General features: G+C 35.7%; 1 protein-coding gene across 2 annotated transcripts in view; it reads right to left on the bottom strand.

Annotated features, from left to right (window-relative positions):
• The window catches only part of Epg5 (ectopic P-granules autophagy protein 5), a 474,230-nt gene that overhangs the window by 119,907 nt on the left and 326,478 nt on the right, over nt 1-27,845 (bottom strand). For both annotated transcript variants that reach the window (XM_067119916.1, XM_067119917.1), the window contains 2 exons: nt 24,608-24,741; nt 10,992-11,115 (listed from right to left, as the gene is read on the bottom strand). In XM_067119916.1, the coding sequence (XP_066976017.1) occupies nt 10,992-11,115; nt 24,608-24,741 (258 nt within the window). The remainder of the gene's footprint in view (nt 1-10,991; nt 11,116-24,607; nt 24,742-27,845) is intronic.

Genomic DNA, 27,845 nt, shown 5'->3' with positions numbered 1-27,845 from the left:
TTCTTCTTCTTCTTCTTCTTCTTCTTCTTCTTCTGGTGCAAATTCATTGAAGCCTAAGAATTCTAATTCCCCTTCTTCATCGCCTTTCTGTGCCTGTACATCGCTGCCTTCCTGTGCCTGTATGTCATTGCCTTCCGTGGCAGTAGAAAACTGCTGGTAGAGTTGTCACACTTTCTTGCGAATGATGTTGGGGTCAAGGGGCACATTCTTCTTGTGGCAGTCCTTTATCCAAAAAGCCAATGCAGATTCCATCTTAACGATTGTTTTATTCCGCACAGTCGAAACTGTTTATTCACTACCGGAGAAGCTGATGCTTACAGCCTTCCATATCTCAGCCTCTTTCTTCTTAATCTTAATGTAACTCATGATACTTTCATTCAAGTTCAAATGGCGGCCAACTGTGGCGTAACTTTCCCCTCCTTCACCATATCGAGAAGTTTTAACTTCTCCTCGAGCTTCATGACTGCCTAAACAAAAGTTGTTTAGGCTCTTTGCCAGAAGCCTTAGAAGGAGAAGGGCGTTTTTTTTGGAGGCATTTTAGGGCATGATTAGCATTGATACAATGCCACAAGGCTATTAAAGACAATACTTCACCAAATATGATGAGAAATCAACAGATAAGACGAATTCCAAAATCAGAGCTGCTGCTAAAAGCTTGTGTTCAGCCATTAGCCAGCAGAAACAAATAATACTTTTGCTAGTTGTTCCTCTCTTACCCTGAAGGTGGGTGGGGTTAGTCACCTAGTCAAACAAAATAGAGCAACCCGCAAATTTCAAAATTTTTAACTGCCGGTTAACAACTTACCAAGTAATTACTTGGTAAGATGCTTATATAAAAAGAGTTTTTAAAAAACCTAAGAGCAGTGATCAACAGACTACAGTAAAAAGGTTTTCTGATAAATTGGAAAAAATCCTGCCTCACACTCAGCAAACGTTTTCAATGGCTGGGACTGTGTTGGGATACTCTTCACAGCCAGTTCTCTCTCCCATCAATACACAACACAGAATAAGGAAAGACCTCAACACATTCCTTGCACAACCCAGAGTTTCCAGATGACAATTAGAACGTACGATATGCCTGCTGCAGTTCGCATCAGTAATAGATCCAATACTCAGATTGCAATTGAAAAACGTGACCAAATCTTGGCTGTCGCACGCAAGACAAAAGCAGCGAGACAGATCTCACCAAAAGAATCAAAAAGTCGGGGAGATACTTCAGCCTTGGACCCGGAAGGAATCTCTGGCGAAACAGGTCACCCTGACTCCTCCATCTGTAATAGTGACAATACACAAAGATGTCTCGTTAACAGGTTGGGGAGGACATTGGGAAGATCGTCAGGTGGCAAGGAGGTGATCAGCTACTCTGAGGAAGTGTCATATCAATTTCCTGGAACTGATGGCTGTCTTTTTGTCTCAAAAGACTCAAACCTCCAAAAGAGACACACACTCTGTTGGTTCTAGACAACATGACTGCAATGTCCTGCATCAAGAGATTGGGATCACATTCACCTCCTCTCAACATGGTAATACTAGCCATCCTTCGGATGGCACAAGTAAAGAAGTGGCACCTGTCTGCAATTCACCACACAGGGTCTCTCAACGTAATAGCAGATTCTCTATCGAGGAAAACGACAGCCTCAACAGAGTGGTTGTTGGGCAAGCACTCTTTTCAAACAATAGCCATCATGCTTCCACAACCAGAAGTGGACCTGTTTGCCACATACGAGAATCACACACTTCCAGTACAGGCAGTCCCCGGTTATCGGCGGGGTTCCATTTCTGAGGGTGTGATGATAACCGAAAATCGCCGCTAGCTGAAAATCGGCGATTTCAGCGCTTTTTTGGCAATTTTCGGGGGTTATTGGCGCCGAAAAGCACCGATTTTCAGTTATCGGCGCCGACAAGCGGAAATCGGCAATTTTCGATGCCAAAAATTGCCGATTTTCGTCGCTAGACAAGCGCCATAAAACCGAATCGCTGTTAACCGAGCCCGCCATTAACTGGGGACTGCCTGTATATGTATCTCCAAACTTGGACAATCAAGCAATAGCAAGAGATGCCTTCCTACCAGACTGGAACAATTGGAGGACGATATATCTTTTTCCTCCATTGTCCCAGATTTCGAAGGTTTTGAGCAAACTCCTAACCTTCAAAGGAACAGCTTACTTAATAGTCCCAAATTGGCCAAACAGGCATTGGTTCCTATCACTTCAACAACAGGGGAAAAGATCAATTCCACTGTCGTCCGCTGTCCTATCCCAGAAAGTACGAGGGAAAATCGGTTACACATCCTCCTTTCTGAGCCGAGACCTTCACGTATGGATTTTTTAAACATTATCTACCACGAAAACTACTCACCCAACATTGCTAGGTACCTCGTGCAAAAATTACGGACGTCATCTATCCGACAATACCAGTCCATATGGAAGATATAGTTAGATTATATACATACTGAGAGCTCAGATGAAATTTCAAAAGAAAAAAAAGGTATCATTAACAGAACCCTTGATTTATGGATTCGGGATTGACTCCAGCATATTATTATTAAAATAGTTTAACCAGACCACTGAGCTGACTATCAGCTCTCATAGGGCTGGCCCGAAGGATTAGGATGGAATGACAAGTCTAGGCTAGAAGCCTAGCACTGGGACCTAATAAGTCACTTGTCAATGATGATGAATGAAAATGAAATTAAAAGCTGTAAAAAGGTATACGCTTTCATACGGGAACACACTCACACAATAAATACATTTAAATTCATGTTTCCATACATACTCACTAAAAAGGTATATAAAAATTCAAAATAAATTAGGTAAAATCATAAAATTTACTTGTTTTAAAATTCATTATTCTGATTTTTTTTTCTTATATTTTTCCAATTAATTTGCAGCTTCTCATAAACATTAAAATGGGTGCTATTGAGAACGTTGAAGATTCTGACAAAATTTCTTCTATCGGTCTATTTCGAAATTTGATGATCGCTGCAGGTTATATTGTGGACATTCACACAGTATATGCTTAACTGTTATCAGCACATTGCAATCTGGGCATTTGGGAAGAGGGCCCATGGACTGTTCATTAAGTGTCCATGTGTCAATCGAGTATGGCCTATTCAAGACGTGTCAGAATTACTTGTGCTTGTCTTTCTCTCTGATATGATGAACTCCATTTTCCAACACTGGATTTTATCTGTTTTAATTTATTATTTTCAGGTTCTTCGTTCCATATATTTTGCCATTTTTTACAAGGACTGTTTTTATATATCTTGTATAGTCACTGATAGGGATGTCTACATTTGTTCTTGTCATGTGGACCTTCTTTAGCTGCTTTATCAGCCTCTTCATTTCCCTTAATCCCTACATGGGCAGGGATCCAACATATTTCAATATTTTTTCCCTTATTATACAATTTATGGAGAGAGAACTTTATATGTTGTACAATATTATTTTTTTATTGTAGCTTTGAATAGCTTCTATAGCACTCCTGGAGTCGCTATAAATTACAAAATTATTATATGAGACTTCTCTTACTATTTTTATGGCTGATACTATTGCACATAACTCAGCTGTAAATACAGAAGCTTTGTCTGGGAGAGAGAACTGATACGTTTTGTTTTGGGATACCGTGGCATATCCCCTCCGTATTGACAGACTTAGATCCGTCAGTATATATTGCGTAATGTGGATCTTTTTCGGATAATATGCTCTGTTGCATGTTGTCTATGGTATTCAGGAGTATATGAATGATTTTTTGATAAATATTTCAAGTGTGTACAAATTCTCATTTTATTCATTGTCCAAGGAGGAGGCGATTTTATTATTACAGGTAATTGTATATGTATATTTAGCGACTCAAACAATCTTGTAGCTCTAATTGGGAAAGAAGGTGGATGATTGTTTATAAACACATCTCTTAATCCAAATAATTTTTAGTTGGAGAATCATTTGTCTGAATTCTCAGAGCACTCTTCATTGTTACTAGCTCTCTATGGAGAGACAGAGGTAGTTCACCACATTCAACTTGTAAAGATGATGTTGGTGATGATCGAAAAAGCTCCTGAACATATTCTAAGGCCCTCATTATGAACTGGGTCTACCGTTTTCAGCGTTATGCCTGATGCCGAGCCATATATTTCACTTCCATAATCAACGATAGACAGCACTGTTGCTTTATACAATAAAGCAAGGGTATGTCTATCGGCTCCCCAAGTAGTGTTTGATAGTTTTTTAATTAGGTTTAATGCTCTTTTACATTTTGATTTCATGTATGTTATGTGGGCTTTCCAGTTCATATGAGTATCAAATACTAATCCTAAAAATTTTGCTGTTTGGCCAATTGGTATACTATGGTTTCTGATTTTCAAGTCTATTTCTTCTCCTTTTTTCCACTTTTTATTTTTATAAAACATGATTGCTTGGGTTTTCTCTATGGAAAATTTAAAGCCTACAGATAAAGCCCATTCATCTATTTTTATTATGCTTTTATTAATGATTCGTTCTGCATGTTTTATTCGAGATGCTGAATAATATATGGCAAAATCATCCATATACAGGTTACTTTTAATACCAATAGGTAGATTATTACTGATATCATTGATTGCTAAAGTAAACAGCGTGCCACTAAGGACGCTTCCTGTGGAACACCATTTTCAAGAGGAAATGTTCTAGACAGAACATCATCAATTCTCACCTGAAAACTGCGATTTGTCAAGAAGTTTTGGATAAACATAGGTAAATGTCCACGGATGTTATTTTCATGTAACGCTTTTAATATTGCATACCTCCATGTAGTATCATATGCCTTTTCAATGTCAAAAAACACGGCTATAGTAATTTGTTTTCGTTCAAATCCTCTTCGTATGTGATCTTCCAAGTTAGATAGAGAATCCAGTGTCGATCTGTTACATTGTGACCCAAATTGTGTGGGAGTCAAAATTTTGTTTTCTCGAATGTGCCATGTTAGTCGAGCATTTACCATTTTTTCTAGTAATTTGCATAGACAACTAGTTAAAGAAATTGGTCTGTAATTGTTTACATTACTGGGATCTTTTCCTGGTTTGGGGATAGGAATAATTATAGCTTTACGCCATTCATTAGGAAATAAATTTCAGAAGCCATAAGTGGTTATAAAACTCTAATAAGTATGCCTTTGCCAAAGGTGCTAAGTGGCAGATCATTTCAAAACAAATACTGTCACCTCCAGGGCAGATTTATTGCTGTTCAACAATGCAAATTCTAACTCATCCATATTAAACTTTCTATTATAATAAATATCTTCTATGGTTTCAAAATTTATTGTTATTAATTCTATATTATTTTTCCTAGTTCGGAAATGCTCATCTAAATTTTTGTCGCTACTTACTTTTGCTAAACTTTCGCCTATTACATTACTTATTTCTTTAGGATCAAGCATTCTTTTCCCATCTTTTATTATGGCATGTCTAGGTGGTTTAACATGGGTACCATTTATTTTCCTAAATTTTTCCCATATTTTTGTATGGGAGTATTATTAGAGAGATCTGATACATATTTTCTCCATGAAATGATTCTTCCTTGAATTACTTCTCTTTTAAATTTTGCAGATACTTTGTTATATAGAGGTTTTAATGTATTAATTTCTAATAATAATATAGTCAGTTTTTGTAAGTTTTCTTCTAATATCGGTAATGATTTATTTATTTTACTGAATTTTCTATTCAAATTATCCAATCGTCTCCCAATTTGGTGTTTTACTTTTATTAATTCTGTTAGTTTTTCAGACCACCATGGGACTTTGTGTTTTGTTGGATGAGATTTGGATTTTGGTATTGCTTTATCAGCTGCATTTGTAATGAAATCAACAAGAAATTTATTAGTTTTATTGTGGTCTTTTGAATATTCAAATGGTGGATATCCCTAGTGTGGAATTCATATTGCTCCCAATCTGCTTTATAAATGTTATATTGAGGGACATGCTTGGTGGGGTTATTTTGTAAAAATGAAATTAATATTGGGAAATGGTTACTTGTATGCAGGTCGTCAACTGTATTCCAATCTAATCTATCTACTATTTTTGTTGTACATAGAGTTAAGTCGATTGAGGAAAATGTTCCATGTGTTTTAGAAAAATATGTGTTGATTTCGTTGTCATTTATGCAGCAAATGTCATATGAATCTATGAATTCTTCTATTTTATTCCCTGCTCTATTTGAGTCTGTACAATTACAGTCCCACATCGGGTTGTGGGCATTAAAATCACCTACTATTAATATAGGTTCTTTGGTGTTATTAGATAATTCTTTAAGTTTATCTAAGTCATAATTTTTATTGGGTTGGTTGTATAAATTATAAATTACATAATTATCGTTTTTATTCGTATTCTGATACTCGATATTTGCAGATCATTAAAGTTTACAGGTACTTTGTCATAACATACTTTGTTATGTACATATATAGCAGTACCTAAATTTCCTTCTTCCTCTCTAGATGAAGATGCTAAGGTATATTTACCTATTGTTGATATTGTTTTGTTGACATGTTGTAAACATAATATCATAGGTTCGTATTCTTTTAGTAATCGTTGTATTTCTCTAGGTGTAATCTGGTCTGTAGACCATTTACGTTCCATTGTATTATATAGCTATTGAAAATATTTTATTATAACGGTCGAGTTTTACTCTCTTTTTGTATTATCAATTTGGATTTTTCTAATAATTTTCTTACGACATTCATTTGTTTTTCTTTATAATATATTAAGTGCTCAACGCACATGCAACCTTTTTCATGGGTACTCAAATCTGTGGTTTCTTTTTCTATATTTCATAAAGTTTCTTATAACGTTTGTTAAGCCATCTTTTGTTATGTTTTTGTTATCGTTGCACAATGCAATGAAACAATCATTACATCCACAAGAGTTGTCATGTATATTTCTTTCTTTATTTGTTCTTGTTGTCTCAATTATTGGTGATGGAGTAATCTCTTCTCCTTTGACATATTCATTGTTGTCTAAGGTATGGTTGTCTCCCCACTTCTTGGTATTTTGGATGTCTGTATCCATTGGTTTTATTATTATTTTAGGAGATAATGGAATATTCTTAACTAGTTTTTGTTTTTGTTCTTTCTTCATATCTCTTGTTTTTGTTTTGACTGACGTTTCTCTAACAATTGTTGGTTTCTTTGTTTTGGGTGGTGTTCTTTCCAATGGCCTTTTTTTATCTTTAATTTCTAGTCTATCAGGTCCTTCCTCTGTTATTTCTGTAGTAGCATCCTCCTGTGTTGTTTCTATTTGCATTAATATTTCAAATGAATTGGATAAAATGTTATCCATATCATTTGTCCCTGTTTCTTTATTCTTTACCATTTTAGTTTTTATTTCTAAGGCATTAATTTCTTCCTGAGAATTACTTTTCTGTGCTCCGTTAGTTCTATTTGTATGCATTTTTATTTCATTGTTGGTTTTTGTTGTTAAAGAATATGTACGTTTCTTAGACGGATCTTGAATTCCTCTTACTTTCAATTCTAATTTAGCTTCTTTTACAGACATTCCAGTTCTTTCTTGCAATATTTTCAACTCTGTATTATATATATAGTACATACATTCTTTGGATCTTGCATGATGGTTTTGCCCACAGTTTATGCACTTTGGTTCCCACACTTCCATTGTGTGGCATGTTCTTCAGATCCACAATACGCGCATACAGGTTCATTTCGACAATACTTTTTGCATGTCCATATTTGCTGCAATTCTGACATTGTAGCGGCTTTGGGACGTATGGTCTTACTTCTCTGGTTTGGTCTAAAATTTTTATTTTCTGAGGTAGGTCTTGGCCTTCAAATTTTATTTTTGCGATTTTTAAGACTTGTTTATTCTTTTCTTTACTTGGTAGATCATATAGTTCGCAATCCTGTACTTTGGGGTATCTCTTTTTAAGTGAGTCTAACAGTATTTGCTTTTCAACTGGCTCGTTATTATTCTCAGGAAGTACAATAGTACCCTGAATACTGTTCATAGTATCATGTTTTTTTATTTTTATATTTATGTTATCTATATTTTTATTGATAAATAATTTTCAGATTGACTTTTGTCGTGGCCTCTATAAGCCAAGTCTTTTCTTTTATTTGTCTAAACGACATTTTAGTCGTAGAGTGTCTGCTTAATAAATAATTTTCCAACTTGAGTGCTGATATTTTCTGGTCAGTTTCTAGGGTTAGAAACCTTGACCAACTGTCACTCCCAAAGAGGGAGTCAAAGTGAGTCAAGGTTGGGTCAAGACGGTATTTACTTTTTACTGGTTTCCTTTGTACTGGAGCATATGGTTCCAGTGTTATTGCTTTCTGAATTTGTTTTGACTTTTCTAAAGAAGGGTTGTCAGATGAGGTTCCAATGGTTGTCAACCGTGCCGATTCGCTACCATCAAAGGGTCCAGGGGTACTCAAATCCTTAAACTTACTGGTCATAAAGATTGTGAGGAAAAAAAAAAAAAAAAAAAAAAAAGTAAACCAAACCTGAAAACCTTAAAGAGATATCATCAGCCTTTCATGGAGTTCATTCCTCCACTAATGGCACAAGTGAGAACCGACTCCCAAATGTCCGCATCCCTACCCTACCCCAAAGGGGATGGCACAACATGATTAGAGTGGCTCAAGTGTAAGCCAACCCGCTTGATAGGACTGAGAGCATTACTAGAATACAATCATCCCCACCTAATCACATTATGGGCAAACCGGACAGAATGCCGAGAGTCCTATTCCCAGAACTAGACCCCCTGGAATCCGTGGTCCAGTCCGTAGAATAGTTCCGCCTGAAAACTCAGGTCCAAACATTATCGGGCAGTTGATGGTCCTGCCACGGTTCTCACTATTTAGCTTCGGATATAAACCCAATCCCAGCTATGATACCTTTTCCTATTTACCAGGTCCAAGAAATTTATACGAAAGTGAAAATATCCACGCCATTTAAATCGAAAGGTTTGTATGTGATCCGTCAGGGCCCGGGCTCTTATTCTTCGTAAGAACGAAGAAGAAAAGCCAGGGCCCCTTACCCCCTCACCACGTGAAGGAACCTACTTCGAGGGGGACTCTAGCATAGAAGTCGTTACTTCCCTTCTGTGGTCTTTCGCTCTAAAAAGACCCGCTCCCGAAAGACTCCTAATTACTTTGTCCCTGAACAAGGTGCTTGGACTTCTATCTACCCCTCAGTTCAATGGACCCAATTTAACTGCAACCCACAAGCTACAGAAGGCGATCTTCCTGATTGCATTAGCATTAGGAGCCCGTATTAGTGAACTGGGCTCTCTTAGACGGGGACGATATATCACACAAACTGCTGATAATCAATTATTATTGTCCTCAGGTCCATCATTCCTGGCTAAGAATAAGGATCCTTTAAGAAGGAAATCTCCTATTCTTATAAGAAAACTCAGTTTAGTAGACAGAGCATCATGCCCAGTTCAAGCACTTAAGGTTTACTTAGAGGTCACAGCAAACATCCCAGAAGGTCCAATTTTCCTACATCCTAGCACAAATAAACAACTCTCACTACAAGGGCTAAGAATAATTTTAGTGTCCTTAATTAAAAAAGCAAACCCACACTCCTTTCCTAGGTCACATGACATAAGGAAAGTAAGTACGTCATTGGCCTTCTTCAGAAATGTCTCTTTTGAAGAAGTCCCCGAAAGTACAGGGTGGGCATCAGAGACAGTGTTCTTGAAACATTACTGCCATGAGCTCAAACAAATTTGTCTGCACTGCATGTCAGTAGGTGGTATGGTTAGTCCTGACCCCATAGGCTCTACAGCAGAAAACCAGAGGTCTTCCCAACGGGTGAGTATGCTGACTATTGCCGGGGAAGATACAAAAAGACTGCAACCACACCCAGCATACTTAGGTAAGTCACTACAGGACTTCATCCTAAAAATGCAAGTTCTTGTTTAGTTTCTCGTTTCTTGTTTCCAAAACCCCAAAAGGTTTTTTAGAATAAGGAATGGGGCTTGAAACTTGGGGCTTGACCTCGGACCATAAATGTTTTTCCTTTGGGTTGTTTGAGATTAAAATTTTGAGAGCTTAAGCCTTTTGTCACTTGTCAATTTCTTTTGTAAAGCTCCTTGAGAACAATACAGCGACTACGCTATTAAAAACGCTATAAAAAAACAGGTTTTGACGTAGGAAAAACCTATTTTTGGTAGTCGCTGTTGAATCCTCAAAACCCCCCACTTCCCTGACAAAAGGCATGGGTTTTGGGCAAGGGATAATCCTACATTGACCAGTAGAGAGTAAAGGAGCTCGTCCTTTGCCTGCCCTGGTCGTAAACAAGATGGCAGACGTGCATGCGCAATAGTCACTTCTTGCATTTTTTGACGTAGGAAAAACTGGGTTCAGTTTCGCTGAAGACAAGGGAAAATGCCCTCTTATCTTTGAGTCCATTATACTCTATCACGTGCCATAGTGTTTTCATTACGACACAATACCCGGCTACAAGACCAGGCTAGAAAAATATTTCTTTGATACTAGTCTAGTCACCATGGAGCACTGGCACACCCATAGGGGGTAACTCCTTGAGGACTCAACAGCCACTACCAAAAATAGGTTTTTCCTCCATCAGAACCTGTTGATTACTCATTAAAACTATTATCATTACTTCCACATGCTATTTTGTATAGAAATGTAATCCAAAGCTTCTCCTCAAACCTAAAACATTTTCTCTGCCACAATTAAGGATGAAAAATAAAATTGGAAAACATTCTATGTAACAAAATTCTGAATACCACTGAACATAACCTGAAGTTGATTACATTCACTGAACACAACCTGAAATTGATTACATTAACAAGTTCATCAACATATTCATTATTTTGAGTTCAAGAGCATATCTGATGTCAGCCCACAACAGACCTAACAATTAACTGTGTGATTAGTCACAAAAAGTTATTTATGGGATTAATGCTCATCCAACAGGCTTTTCAGGTTGAAAGTTTACAAGGATAAACTACGTAAAGTCATAAAATAACATCTTACCTGCCGTACGCTTGGTTCCATTGATATTCTGACTAGAAGATTCAACAAACATTGATGAAATTTAGCTGCAGATATCTGAGGATCATTAGCAGCTATACTGGCAGGATTAGCAACACTTTTGTGGCTGGAAGAAAGAAAAGTATCTTATGATCGCTAGTGGTACTAATAAAAATCTTTATTTCTTCTTGCAGTAATTCCAGTGAAGGTTATTAAATTTGTTGCTGGCATAATTTGTTACCTACTTACTGTATTTGTGTTATGTTACAAGGACAATGAACCTATTCCAAGTATTTAACCCTTACAGGACAGCCTAAATATATATTAACCCTTAAACGCCTACTGGACTATTCATACGTCGACTAAAATTGTCTGTTGGGTGCCAAGTGGACGTACCGTACGTCGACTACAAAAAATTTCAACCTTCGGTCAACTTTGACTCGACCGAAATGGTAAAAAAACGCAATTGTAAGCTAAAACTCTTACATTCTAGTAATATTCAATCATGTACCTTCATTTTGCAACAAATTGGAAGTCTCTAGCACAATATTTCGATTTATGGTGAATTTTTAAAAAAAACTTTTTCCTTACGTGCATGTAACTCGGCAAAAAAATTTCATAAATTCTTTCGTCATTTTGTCGCAATTTTTGCACTGTTTTATATTAGCCGTTACATAAAGTTTTATATATGATAATGTGTGCAATTTCATGTAAAATACAGCAAAATACAACCCATAGTTGTAGCTTTTATCAGTTTGGAAATATTTTCATATAAACCACGATAACTGCCAAAATTTCAACCCTCAGTCAACTTTGACTCGACCGAAATGGTCGAAAAACGCAATTGTAAGCTAAAACTCTTACATTCTAGTAATATTCAATCATTTACCTTCATTTTGCGACAAATTGGAAGTCTCTAGCACAATATTTCGATTTATGGTGAATTTTTGAAAAAAACATTTTCCTTACGTCCGCGCCAGAAATTCTTTTGTCACGTTGTCGTAATGTTTGCACTGTTTTATATTAGTCGTTACATAAAGTTTTATATATGGAAATGTGTGCAATTTCATGTAGAATACAACAGAAAATAACTCATGGTTGTAGCTTTTATCAGTTTTGAAATATTTTCATATAAATCACGATAACTGCCAAAATTTCAAGCTTGGTCAACTTTAACTCGACCGAAATGGTAAAAAATGCAATTATAAGCTAAAACTCTTACATTCTAGTAATATTCAATCATGTACCTTCATTTTGCAACAAACTGAAAGTCTCTAGCACAACATTTCGATTTATGGTGAATTTCTGAAAAAAAAAACTTTTTTCCTTACGTCTCAATGGCGCTGTAACTCGGCCAAACATCTCAGAAATTCTTTCGTCAAGTTGTCGTAATGTTTGCATCGTTTTACATTAGTCGTTACATAAACTTTTACATATGAAAATGTGTGCAATTTCATATAGAATACAACAGAAAATAGCTCATGGTTGTAGCTTTTATCAGTTTTGAAATATTTTCACATAAATCACGATAACTGCCAAAATTTCAACCTTCGGTCAACTTTAACTCAACCGAAATGGTCAAAAAACACAATTGTAAGCTAAAACTCTTACATTCTAGTAATATTCAATCATTTACCTTCATTTTGCAATAAATTGGAAGTCTCTAGCACAATATTTCGATTTATGGTGAATTTTTGAAAAAAACATTTTCCTTACATCCGCGGTAACTCGGCGAACATCTCAGAAATTCTTTTCGTCACGTTGTCGTAATGTTTGCACCGTTTTATATTAGTCGTTACATAAACTTTTATATATGAAAATGTGTGCAATTTCATGTACAATACAACAGAAAAAAACTCATGGTTGTAGCTTTTATCAGTTTTGAAATATTTTTATATAAATCACGATAAATAGAAAAATTCGACTTTCGGGCAACTTTAACTCAACCGAAATGGTCGAAAACTGCAATTGTAAGCTAAAACACTTACAGTCTAGTAATATTCAATCAATTACCTTCATTTTTCAACAAACGGGAAGTCTCTAGCACAATATTTCGATTTATGGTGAATTTTTTAAAAAACATTTTTTTACGTCCCGCGTTATTTAATTCATGCATCATTTTGTGATAATATTTTCTGTGTTGCTTTGATCGTTTTACATTTGTTATATACCAAAATCATCGCAATTTAGTGTACAATACAAAGAAAAAAAATAACCCATTAGCTTTAACCGTTTTGCTCATAGCGCGATTTGTATAAAATTATATATGAAAACATTTTTTTGTGCTGTTATATATTTCAATATTTATATATGATAATGATATTTTTTTTTATTTCTGATGGTTGCATACTAAACTTCAGGCAATGACAAAAAAAGGAGCCAAAAATGAACTCTTAATCTTAAAAACTAAGCGTGCTGTGATTTAAAAAAAAAAAACTTTTTTTCAGCTTTGGCGCTAACTCCCGAACGCCGGCATACGACAGACACTTTTGTAAATAGAGGCTCGGCGTTTAAGGGTTAACAGAACCATAGGAAGAGACTCACCAATAGCCTAAAAAATTGCATATAAAGAATGAAAAGGTGCATTTTGAGGAGAAAGAGAATAACAGACAAGGATTTAGAATGAGAAGTAGATGCAGAAGGGAACAACTCACTACAGACACATTATTATTAACAACACTTTCTATACCTATATCATTAGCCCTACCAGTGCTAACAACCTCATTACTTGATGCCAATGATGGAGAAGGCACAGAACTACATCACCACTAAAACCAACCTGTTCCCTGGCAATGGACCCTTCCAACTGCTGCAAGGCAGTCCTGAGCTTGGGCTACAGACATGAGTATGTGAAAATGTTTGCACACTAAGGAGGGACACTAACGTTTCCATAACAAATTCAGTCAAACCTTTAATGACTCTACAATAAGGCTTACATCCTGTACTAACATCTCCCTATGCTTTTTCTGAACTGAAAGAGGAGAGGAAGGCAGAGCTAAAGAAGTCTCCGTACTAGCTAGAGCATCAGCAGAGAAAAAAGCAATAGACTGAGTAAGGATAACTACAGATGAAGGATCTGGAAAAGGGGAAAAAACGACAGGTTTATGAACTGACCTTGCTATTTGCTTTAGCAATCTACCTGCTTCCTTTCTCCTTCTATATCTAACAAACTTAAGCATAAAGCCCTTAGACTAGTCCTTAAATTCCTCACATCTATTCTCAAGATCACACACTGTACCCCTGCAGCTGGTACAAAAGTGTGTCTATCTACCGCAAAATTCAACGCATCCTCCTAAGAGAGTTATCATTCCTACAGAACTGACAAATATATAATACTGTGAAAGCAGCAAACAGCCAAATACCATGAAATTACAATGAGTGCCTATATACAATGGTAACATGGGAAATTCTGACAAGAGCTAAAACATTCAAAACACATCTGGTGGAGAAGAGGTGAACTAGATAGTCAACCAAGTTAGCCATGTGACCTTCTTTTGATTGAATGCTGACTCATTTATCAGTGCTGAGATATAAGCTATCTTTAACAGTAGGTAAGATTCATCCCAAACACATATTTATAAAATAAATGAACTGCAAAACAACAATAATCAATAAGCTGTACCAACCAGACAATATTTCAATGCACCGTGACAAAGAAAATAAAAATCCGTCCGGGGTACCAACCATAGTAGTACACCAGTATGAACAATCACGTTTTTATTCTAAACCCACAAATTACTATAGAAGCACCTCAACTTAAAATGCACCTCGAGGGTTTGGATTTCTGATATGTAACAGTCTGTTAGGTAACAAAGATCCTTTATTACAGCCTTCAGTTGAATACTTTCTACATATCTTACAGCTAACATCAAATCTACAAAGTTCCTAACCTAGACTTACTTCTACTTTTCCTTTAACATTCAATTCAAGGTATTTATCTGAAACTTTATCACATCTAAACTGTTACCAGAGCAAAAAGATACTGATACAACAATCTCTTTGATTATCCAGATTAATAGAGCCAAGGCCCTGTCACACAGGGGGTAAAATCTGGATAAGGATAAGGGCAAGTACAAAACTCTATGGGTGTAAAGTGCTAACTCAATAGCCTCACTCCTCCTACCTTGTTAACACCACATAATCATAACCACTCAGTATGTTTATAAACAACAACCATACCACTTTAAACTGAAAACTTCATGAAAAAGGCAATCATCTACCTTTTTCCCCAACATTTGTAACAAAATATTCTACGTAAATACAATTTGAAAAAAATACTACCCCCTCCCCCTCTCTCAAATGAAACAGTTCAGAAAGTAGGTAGCCTACCTGTGTTCACCCACACCCTACCATGGTTTTATACAGGAACTTTCTTTATTAGTTGTTACTATATCACATTACCACACATGAGTTACAGAATGTGTATATGTGAACTATTGGCTTAGGCTGGGTGTTACACTCACAGTGCCCATTTGTATAAGTCAAATAGACTATTACTGCTGTATTTAATTCAAAATAAAGGTAATTGTGATGAAACTGATATTTTACTTACTGAATCCATTTATTTATACTGTATTTTTATCATGTTATACCATCATCGTAGTACAAAAAAAACTGATCATCCACCATGTGCATTCAGGTAGGCTAGGCTAATGTTTACGTTCTCAAAATCAGCTGACTCATGCCAACGACTGAAATAATTAGGAGAAGCCTTTTTGAGCTGCTAAAAGAAAATTGATCATTACTCGATTTATTATTTCATTTTCGTTCATAAAACAAAAGTAAAATGGGTATGCAAAGATAAACTAACAAATGTTAAACTTATATCTCTCAAAATCACAAACAGCTGTTTCTCAATTCACTTACGTTGAAATCTGAGTTCCTTATGCTAATTCTTTTGTAAGTGGTGCTTATGCAATAGTAAGTGGTTGTTAATTATAAAATATATGGTTATGAATTATTAAATAAGCCATAAGCTTGGTAATCTTGTTTCAAAGCCTAGCCTAGTATAATCTACTGAAAATGAAATTCACTCTACAAGAATAGCCTAGTACAGCATAATCTACAGATGTTGAAATTTGTTCAGGAAGTAATGACTAGTTTTATTTTTATTTAACATCAAGATGGGATTGCAAAGGAAAAGAAGTTATCCTAATGCAATGCTCTTGATACACCAGAAAGATGATGAAATCGTGCTTTGAGATGCATACGCATCTACATGTTACAATGATTTACTAATTTTCAAATATTAATATTAACCCTTAAACGCCGAGCCTCTATTTACAAAAACGTCTCCCGTATGCGGCGGCGTTGGTGAGTTAGCGCCGAAGCGGAAAAAAGTTTTTAAAAAAATCACATCACGCTTAGTTTTTAAGATTAAGAGTTCATTTTGGCTCCTTTTTTTGTCATTGCCTGAAGTTTAGTATGCAACCATCAGAAATGAAAAAATATCATTATCATATATAAATATTGGAATATATGACAGATAAAAAAAAAAAAACTCTTATATAATTGCATACAAATCGCACTGTAAGCACAACGGTTAAAGCTAATGAGTTAATTTTTTTAGTTGTATTGTACACTAAATTGCGATGATTTTGGTATATAACAAATTTTAAAACGATCAGAGCAACACAGAGAAAATATTATCACAAAATGATGCATGAATTTGTAACGCGTGGACGTAAAAAAATGTTTTTTTCAAAAATTCACCATAAATCGAAATATTGTGCTAGAGACTTCCCGTTTGTTGAAAAATGAAGGTAATTGATTGAATATTACTAGACTGTAAGTGTTTTACCTTACAATTGCAGTTTTTTACCATTTCGGTCGAGCTAAAGTTGACCGAAAGTCGAATTTTTTCTATTTATAGTGATTTATATGAAAATATTTCAAAACTGATAAAAGCTACAACCATGAGTTATTTTCTGTTGTATTGTACATGAAATTGCGCACATTTTCATATATAAAAGTTTATGTAACGACTAATATAAAACGGTGCAAATATTACGACAACGAGACGAAAGAATTTCTGAGATGTTCAGCCGAGTTACCGCGCAGACGTAAGGAAAATGTTTTTTTTTTTAAATTCATCATAAATCGAAATATTGTGCTAGAGACTTCCAATTTATTGCAAAATGAAGGTAAACGATTGAATATTACTAGAATGTAAGAGTTTTAGCTTACAATTGCGTTTTTTGACCATTTCGGTCGAGTTAAAGCTGACCGAAGGTTGAAATTTTGGCAGTTATCGTGATTTATGTGAAAATATTTCAAAACTGATAAAAGCTACAACCATGAGCTATCTTCTGTTGTATTCTACATGAAATTGCGCACATTTTCATATATAAAAGTTTATGTAACGACTAATGTAAAACGATGCAAACATTACGACAACATGACGAAAAGAATTTCTGAGATGTTGGCCGAGTTACGCGCACAGATGTAAGGAAAAAGTTTTTTTTTTTCAGAAATTCACCATAAATCGAAATATTATGCTAGAGACTTCCAGTTTGTTGCAAAATGAAGGTACATGATTGAATATTACTAGAATGTAAGAGTTTTAGCTTATAATTGCGTTTTTACCATTTCGGTCGAGTTAAAGTTGACTGAAGCTTGAAATTTTGGCAGTTATCGTGATTTATATGAAAATATTTCAAAACTGATAAAAGCTACAACCATGAGTTATTTTCTGTTGTATTCTACATGAAATTGCGCACATTTCCATATATAAAACTTTATGTAACGACTAATATAAAACAGTGCAAACATTACGACAACATGTGAAAGAATTTCTGCATGAGACGTAAGGAAAAAGTTTTTTCAAAAATTCACCATAAATCGAAATATTGTGCTAGAGACTTCCAATTGGTTGCAAAATGAAGGTAAATGATTGAATATTACTAGAATGTAAGAGTTTTAGCTTACAATTGCAGTTTTTTTACCATTTTGGTCGAGTCAAAGTTGACCGAAGGTTGAAATTTTGGCAGTTATCGTGATTTATGTGAAAATATTTCAAAACTGATAAAAGCTACAACCATGAGCTATTTTCTGTTGTATTGTACATGAAATTGCGCACATTTTCATATATAAAACTTTATGTAACGGCTAATATAGAACAGTGCAAAAATTACAACAAAATGACGAAAGAATTTATGAAATTTTCGCAGAGTTACATGTGGCGTAAGAAAAAAACTTTTTTCAAAAATTCACCATAAATCGAAATATTGTGCTAGAGACTTCCAATTTGTTGCAAAATGAAGGCACATGATTGAATATTACTAGAATGTAAGAGTTTTAGCTTACAATTGCGTTTTTCAACCATTTCGGTCGAGTCAAAGTTGACCAAAGGTTGAAATTTTTTGTAGTCGACGTACAGTACGTCCACTTGGCACCCAACAGACAATTTTAGTCGACGTATGATACGTCCAGTAGGCGTTTAAGGGTTAATGTAATAATCTGCAAAATATCAATAAAATGTTATTTCACTTACAGAACCATTTATACTGTATTATTATACTGATCTGTTATCGTTACAATATGTATAAAAGAAAAAACGATCGTCTCAGAATCAGCTGATTGAGGTCACTACTGAAAGAATTAGGAAAATTTTTTAGTTGCTAAAAGAAATGAATGTTTTAATGGAATAATTATTTTTAATTTTGTACATAAAAGTAAAACGGGTGTACAAAGGTAAACTAACATATTTTATATTAAACAAATATCCCTCAAAGTCACAAAACAGCTGTTTCCTGATTTGTTTTACTGATGTAAACATACCTCAGTTCATCCCCCCCTCTCGCTCTCTCTCTCTCTTTCTCAGTACTGTACATATCCTTTAATGAAATATGAATATGAAATATGAATTTCTGTATCATAAACATAAAAATACAAAAATAAAACTACAACAAGTTCACGATGCATACAAATGAGTGTGTGCATACGTATGTACGTTACAATGATTTACTAATGCATATTACAATGATTTACTAATGCATATTTAAATATTTAGGTACAGTACTTAACTCTACTTGTGAATTCCAAATGTTTCACCTAACTTCTGTAAAAAGAAAATGGGGCGGCTTGAATACTGTATGAGAAAAAATGGATGTGCCTGAATATAGGGGGAACTTGATTAATTTTCACACATAGCTGTAAGTCATATATTTTTAAGAGTAATGTTGTAAGATGGCTTTGAAGTGATATTAAAGTGTTTTAGGATGATAATTTAGGGTATATCTGGTGTACGATGATAGTTTAAGGTATATTTGGTATTTGAACTATTAAAATAGGTAGTTATCTTTTAGAGGGGTGTAACAACTTAACGCAAGTTTCACTTTTCGCAGGTGGCTGTGGTCTCTAACACCCACAAATACTGATGTTACTGTTTAGCTTTTTTTTTACTATAATACAATTATCACACAAATCATTACCGTACACAAGAGAATATTAGTATTTCATCACAAATACAATGTTCACATTGACAGTTAAATATTAATTCAAAATATTTATACATTAATGTTAAATTCATCATGAATTTTGTCCATAAAATGAGCTATTTATAACTTGTTTCCCCTTCCTTCAACTGAAGGAAGGAATGTGTGTGCGTACTGTGTACAGTAACTAACTATACACTCACACGCTAGGGGATACTGAATGCATTTCTCTGTCTCTTTTGGGTTGTATATTTGATTGCTTTTTCATTGCTTATGTAGTGAAAATTATGACAGAACACAAAAATAAAAAATTTAAAAGTACAGTACAATCAAAATGAGAACAGAGCAAAATAAAAAAGGGAAGGTGTGTTTGTGTGTGTATGAGTCCATGTTACGGACATTAGCATACACAGAATGAGCTGTTCTCTCTCTCTCTCTCTCTCTTTCTTGGGGGGTGGTTCTGCTTGATTCTTCATTTCACGTTAAATTACAGTATTGTAATATCCTACAATAAAATGCAGAAAAGCATAAATGTAAAAAAAACATAAAACAAAAAAATTCATAGTGAAGTCAAATACCTGCTCCATTCATCCCACACTGCATTCCCTACCCCCTCCCAGCCAGGGAACTCCATCCCTAGCAACCCACCTTCCAAAACAATCCTTTCTTTGAGTGAATCTTTCAACAAATCGGCTCACTGCCACTCCTCTCCTATGGCACTCAACCTTCTGACCTTCCCCGACACTGGAAATTCTCTGGCCTCCCACACCCCCAAAAATCTTTCTAAGTCTCTTTGAGTGTAAGCAGTGCAACCAGTATTTCCTTAGCCTGCACAGCACTGCCAACCATCGGAGAGCAGTTTTTTCAAATTTTTAAAATTATATAATATATATATATATATATATATATATATATATATATATATATATATATATATATATATATATATATATATATATATATATACACATAGTATACATAAGCTCTTCGTTGGGCGAGTTGGTAGAGCTGTGGGCTAGCCCTAGCACTTGGTAGGCCCGAATTTGAGTCTCCAGCCGGCTTATGAAGAGTTAGAGGAATTTATTTCGGTGATAGAAATTAATTTCTCGCTATACTGTGGTTCGGACTCCACAATAAGCTGTAGGTCCCGTTGCTAGGTAACCAATTGTTAATCAGCTGAGTGGCCTGGTAAAACTAAGGTATACTTACACACACACACACACACACACACACATATATATATATATATATATATATATATATATATATATATATATATATATATATATATATATATATATATATATATATATATTATGCAGTGAATAAGTATGAGATTCACTGATCGGGATTATGGAAGAGAGAGAGAGAGAGACACGATGTTGATAGTTTAAAATGATGAGTCATGGGACCAAGTAAATTGAAGACTAACCATAACAAACCTCCAAGATGTGGGAAAGGAAGGAGGAGTTAGAGGATAGGTTATGAAGCGAAAAGGTCAGCAAAATTGACCTGATTTGTCCTTGCCAAAAGTGGGAGTTAAGATTGAACCATTAAGAGTAAAGTAGACGTCCTCAAGGAGGCGGAGTTTTATTCAACATAGGTCCAGAGTTCATTCTGATCAATTTTAAGCCAGAGTTACTTGAAACCCAAATTGGGTAGGATTGTGTCACTCGCTCCTCTCTTAACATCAAGAAATTTCTAAGTCCAGTGTGGCTGGCCGTGTGAAATAGTTAGGTTAAGATTAAACTTATGAAAAACCGTGCCCGGTGAATACTTACCCCCTCCTGAAAGTGAAAAATATTAATAGACAATTTCAACCTAACTTACCGAGTCCCCTGCGTTACTATCAAGTGAAAGTCAACAGACACGGGACATTCATATGTGGTGCAACGCAAAACAAAGAAATACTGCATCGCATAACATATATATATATATATATTATTAAGAATACTCCCTCCTACGCCACCTTTTCCCGAACTAATTTAAAGTAAAAGGAGTCAGTACTAATATAAGATAAATTTAGTATGATTCACTGTAAGAAATTCCCCCCTAAAACCTTTCACCAATGCCTTTTTGGGGGGAAAACCCCTTTAAACCCTTTTCTTGTCCAAAGTGCTGCTGGAAATCCCTAAATTCCAGGTATGGACCCAACCTGAGCTAATCATCGCCCGAGGCAGACAGCTGGTGGGCTGACTGCATGTGTCCCCCCCATTTTGAATTTGGAACCATGCTGCCTGCAGTTTCCGCGTGGGCAGAGTGATCACAACGCCATCTAGGAAGAGAAAGCTGTAACTTCCAAAGCTATAAAGGGTCCTGGACAGAGAGGCTAACTCTCAGAATTGCCAGTGCAGACAAGCAGAACAAAGTTTCGTCCCTTGCTCCATTTACCTGCCTATGTAGGACATGCGGCAGGCAGTATCCAGAGTAACTTCTGATGTGAATTAATTCACTTCCCTCCCCATCGCTGGCCCTCATGAGAAGAGAACTTCGGCTCCTAAAGAAAGGTAAAGTACCAGGATTTAAGGTTTTTTGTCAGCCACATTCACTATTTTCCTCCCACTGCGTTCCTTTCATTTCATAGTGCGATATAATTTCAGTGAGACCTGTATTGCTTTACATTTTGTGCTGTTTAATTTGCAAAGCATTTATGAGAAAAGTAATGTAATCATTTGATGTTCGAGTCACGGGAATCAAGTCCCGTCTAGGCATCTTCTATGCAAGTCCCAGATTCCTTCATTATAGTGTTAGTCCCAGTTAAGTAACCGTAAGTGTTTGATTGCAGGATAGGACTACCCATCTGTGGAACTGTGTCACTTTGCGTGCATAATGGCCCTCGCAGCTTCGTTATCAACAACTTTGAAGTGGGAATCCAATATGCCCCTCCAGGAAATTCCTGTAATTTGCTTTCGCCTCATTACCCCATAATTACGCTATCATTCTTTTGATGTATTTTCTTTTGTAAATATAATGAATTAAACCCAAGAGTTTATCTAATCACTTCCCCCTTGAAGTAGCCTTTCAGGCATATTTTGTTGTTTGTAATTTTAGCTGTCCCCAGGGCGAGAGTCCAGATTTTTGTGGTAATTAAGGTAAGTTGCGTATCATCCTAGTATACCCCATTGATCTAGCAAGACCCCAGCTTTAAAATTACAACACTGGTGGCCTTGCCTACGATTTCGTTAACCTGCAACGTCACAGGTTGGGTCCTTACCCCTTTTGTTAGAACACGTGCATGCATCCCATTTATAAAGAAGAGAGAATTATTATCCTTTACACAAGATTTTGTGCTATTGCATGTTAGCTGCATGTTTTAAAACTAGGAAGATAGGGAGCGACACTCAGTGAAGAGTTACTAAACGAATAGTGTCCTTATTGCTTTGTCCATTTGATAAGGACAATTTGAAAATCCCGAAATACTAGCTAGGCACACATTACAACCACGTGGGCTAACCCAGTCCAGCAATTTTCATATCACTGGAGATAAGATATTTTTATTCTCTCTCTCGTAGAGGTTAAGAATTCGCTAGGCAAAGATATTATTCTTCCTTATTGAATAAATCTCATAAATCTGTAAAAATTTGTTCAGGCCATGTGAGCCAAAATCATGGTTAGTACTCGCATTTGTTTAAATTCCCTATAAAAGAAATGCACAGGGTAAACTCCTTTCCATTCAATCTTTCCAGTAAACAAACCGTGAGAAAAAAAGGACTCACCCATTCATTCATTCTCCAGAAGTGAGGAAAATCTTCCGAAATCTATCGGTCATCTCATTGAAATTTGCGCAAAGCTTCGCTCGGCCAGGTGTCAGATAAGCCGAGACTGTGTTGTATTTGTTCACTGTATTTGTTTGTTATTTCTCTTCACATGCAAATGCCGAACTGTCACCTGTCCCATGGGATCGCTAAAGTAAACAAAATCAGGTCTCTAGAATAAAGTAAATATTTCCTTTTCCTTTTTCCCTTAAGCATTTGGGATATTGTTGGCAGAACATTTGCCCTTGCATGGTAAACTAAGAATCTTTTTTCACGTACTCATCATATTCTACTGGGTTTTAATTTCGAGCTTTGAAAACAAGCACATTCTTTTCTCATCGCCTTTTATGCATATTTTTTTTCTTCTTTCTCTCTTAGCCAAGGAGCCAGCTACATTGTTTCTCGCATTTAATTGCGTATATTTAGAAGCAACTTTTCATATTTGCCTAGAGCAATTTAATTTTACAGTATTAGTCCCAGTTAAGTAACCGTAAGTGTTTGATTGCAGGATAGGACTACCCATCTGTGGAACTGTGTCACTTTGTGTGCATAATGGCCCTCGCGGCTTCATTATCAACAACTTTGAAGCGGGAATCCAATATGCTCCCTCCAGGAAATTCCTGTCATTTGCTTTCGCCTCATTACCCCAGAATTATGCTATCATTCTTTTGATGTGTTTTCTTTTGTAAATATAATGAATTAAGTTAAACCCAAGAGTTTATCTAATCACTTCCCCCTTGAAGTAGCCTTTCAGGCATATTTTGTTGTTTGTAATTTTAGCTGTCCCCAAGGCGAGAGTCCAGATTTTTGTGGTAATTAAGAGAAGTTGCATATCATCCTAGTATACCCCACTGATCTAGCAAGATCCCAGCTTTAAAATTACAATATATATATATATTATTGGATATTTTTATTTATTTTTCTTTAAGTTTGCTGGTCAAAACTGGGGTCTTCTATGCTGGAAAATTCAGTGTGTAGTGCATCATTGCAAATTCTCCATAGCTTTTAACAGTGGGCATCAAACTACATGAATCAATGCACATAGTACGTACAGTACCTGTAGATACTCTTACATGAGCGCAATCTGTATAATCATTCCAAACTGCATAAATCAAGGTACATAATACAGTACATACTACTGTATTATGTGAATGTAATTTATTGATTCATTCCAAACTGCATGAATCAAAGCACATAATATACATACTCTTATGTGAATGTAAACTGTATATTCATTCAAAGCACATAATATACATACCCTTATGTAAATGTGAACTGTATATTCACTAAAAAAAAAAAAGCTCCTAGATGTGAAGCCCTATGAGTATGGACTTGCCAATACATTTGTTGTTTCCTGAATGACATAATTAACATGTTAAACAATCTACGATCTAAGCATGCAACAGAGAATAAATTCCTTATCCCATACACAGGAGACCTTGATGAATGATGCTCTGAAGAACAATGGGACGGCAACAATGCTTGAATATCCTTGTTCCAATTAACCTGGACAAGGACACCCCCAACAAAGCTATGGCACTCTGGTAAATACTGCTCGACAACCTGAAAAAGCAAATTCTGTGTTTATAAATTTGTAATTAGAGAAGCAGGTTTTTTAACTGTCAGTGCTTTAGTAGTGACTAACTGACACCTTATTTGACTAACATTGATCAATCACAGTATGACTACAAAGTACCTAAAAGTTGTTTCAAGAAAATATTGTTTGATAGCATAGTTGCTGTGAGTCCTCAAAGGAGTTACTCTCATGGTGCCCCCGAGGACTCCGTAAGATAGACCAACCAATCTCAAAGAATTCTGTTTTAATTGATCTCTGCCACAATAACACTTGTTGGCACAGCGATAGAATATAAAGGAATCAACACGAGAGGGCTCTGTCTCTTATCTGTGCCAGCGTTGGATATCCCAGGGTTGTGCTCCAAAAAATGTTGAGTGCTTTTTCAATCATCATGGTGAATTTCTCAGAAGAAGAAAGTTACGGGCATAGTTTTAAGACCCAGTGATCTACGAGCTGCCATTCAAGCTGCTGTTATGAAAAGCATCGATACAAATGTCACAAATAAAGATGTTGAACTCTTAAACAAGACACTAAAGTGTCCATCAGTTTAACAGTTGGTCAGCTTATAAATATTTTGTCTAATTCTTTGAGGCCAGTTCTCACTGAATCTGTATCCAAAGCTGTTACTGAAGTGGTTACCAATGCTATAATTAGTATTTCCAAAACCCTAATGCAAAGTGCAAAGCTAGATATTGAAAATAAGATGGAAGGTCTGGAAAATCTGAGGTCAGAAACACAGAAGCAATGCTTTGAGCTGGATAGGCTACAGCAGTACAGTCATAAGGAAAACATTAGAGTGTACAGTATTCCTGAAGCGTCTGGTGATAATACAAGTCAGCTCAGTCAATTTTGCCAAAGATATTGGGTAGATACAAGTGAATCAGACACCAGTGTTAGCCATAAGCTACCCGGCAGAAAGTCCCCCCCAAAAGTGTCCTCCCTTGATCTAAGCCAATTATTCCCTTTTGTTAGGTGTGACACAATATGTAGGATTATGTGAAACACGAAGAAGCTGCAGGATCTACAAGAGACTATGAAATTTGTCTACACAGAGGATGACTGCATTCCCCTTCACAATAACTTGATCAGAGATGAAAAAGGCTCATAATGTGAAGGCTTGCTGATCTCTTGACAGAAGGATCATCTGTTGTGGTGGAAAATGAACATGAGGTAGAGAAGCATATAGACTGCAACCTTAGCTAGGTTGGAGTAAGGATTAAGTGACTGAACTTGGCTTTCTTTTAAATCTCTAGGTAAGGCCTGACCCCTTTCAGTCAGTGTTATTGGACCATAGTTATGCACAAGGAGCCAGTAAACATGTTATCAGTATGGCATGTTTAAATGTTTGTGGTCTTACCAGTAAATTAAGATAAGGCATCATAAAAAACTTTGCCCAGGAATTTGATACCTTGTGTCTTTCTGAAACCAGATGTAACCAAATAAATGAGGATGGTATCCCTGGCTTTTGTTCACTTGTCATGCCTGTGAGAAACGATTCTTATAGATACGGAGGTGTTCACAGTTTACTGTATGTCTATTTCTCAAAGAAAACTGTGTAAATCAAATAAAGATTCTAGAAAATACAATTTGTGATGCAGCATTTGAAGGTGAAAGTAAACAACCATAAATTATATTAAGTGAGGCCTTCTGCTCAGTTTATATTCCCCATGAAGGTTCACCATTTTTTGAAAATGATATCTATGACGACCTAGCCAGAGGGTTTATATAAATCTTAAAATAGCTTATGACATTCATTTCATACTGATAGTGATTTTAACTCAAGAACTGGTTTAGCAACAGATTTCACTGGAATCAAGGAAACAGTTCTTCATGAGGTTGGTATTTACTTATTTGAGGATGACTTTTTTAATACCAAACACAACTTGAATTACTGAATATACTGAAACAAGTTGGCACACTGAAGACCAGTTTATAAGCAATAATGTTAAGAGTTTACTTTAAAAAAAGTAAACAGAAGAGTGGGTGATGACTATGGTGTTGGAGAAGTCAAGTAATACGACTAATGGCAGTAGTGTAGCACACTATGTCTTCGTACCCCTGAGTTTCTACCAAGTGTTAAGAATTTCTGTGTACATGATTTAGACGGCCTTTTGTCTGATACTCAATGTACAGTTCCAATAACCCAAACTATAAAAAGCACCAGACCCTGTGCCACCCTGTAATTCCCCCCACTGGTATGTGTGACCATGAGCCCAGCAGTGAATCCTCTCAGTGTAATGCATGTCTAAAGGCTAAGTGGGGCCCCCTTTTGGAGGAAGCTTATGAAGTAGTTTTTAGTAAAGGTGACATTTGTACTTTCAACCATAAAATGGATACTCTTAAGCTTAGAGACAGCTACACAAGCTCTAATAGATATTGCAAGGAACGGCTCAACTTGTTTTTAGAATCTGCTAAAAAGTTTGGTAGGTGTAAGGAGCAAAGTTTCACCAAAAAATTTTTTCACAATACTCCCTAAACAAATAAACCATGGTTTAACTTTAACAGCAAATCCCAGAGAAGAGAATTGAAATATTTCAACTCTGACTACACAACTCAGAGAAGAGAATATTTCAAGAGTTAAAAATAGGCGACGAAAGGTGATAAATATTAATGCCAAAATCGAACTAAGAAACAGAGCAAAGGAATATAAAATGATTCATCAAAAAGACACTTAAAGGATACAAAAGACAGTTCCACAAGAACCTGCGATACCTGAAACTATACCAAAAGTTATTGGGATACCAGAAACACACTAAAACAAAGGTTATTGGGATATCTCATCTAAAAGCTAGGAAGCAGCAAGAGAAAAGAGTTGAACAGAAATTCATACTTTCATGCAACATTTTAAGCAGCTTAGTAAAAACCAAACAAAGGCTTATTAGAAAATGACACTTCCTTTAACCCTACAGCTATTAATGTAAATAGCAAAATATCAATAAAATGTTAAATAAAAATCCAGCAAAATCACAAAACAGCTTATCAGTGTACATAAACACCTCAGTTCAATCTCTCTCTCTCAGTACTGTATACTTATCCTTTAATGAAAAAAGAGCAAAATATCAATAAAATGTTATTTCACTTACAGAATCCA

This window comes from Macrobrachium rosenbergii, chromosome 17, assembly GCF_040412425.1.
Source record: "Macrobrachium rosenbergii isolate ZJJX-2024 chromosome 17, ASM4041242v1, whole genome shotgun sequence".
Lineage (NCBI taxonomy): Eukaryota > Metazoa > Arthropoda > Malacostraca > Decapoda > Palaemonidae > Macrobrachium > Macrobrachium rosenbergii.
The sequence above is the reverse complement of the archived record's forward strand: the minus strand, read 5'-3'. Positions and strand labels throughout refer to the sequence as shown.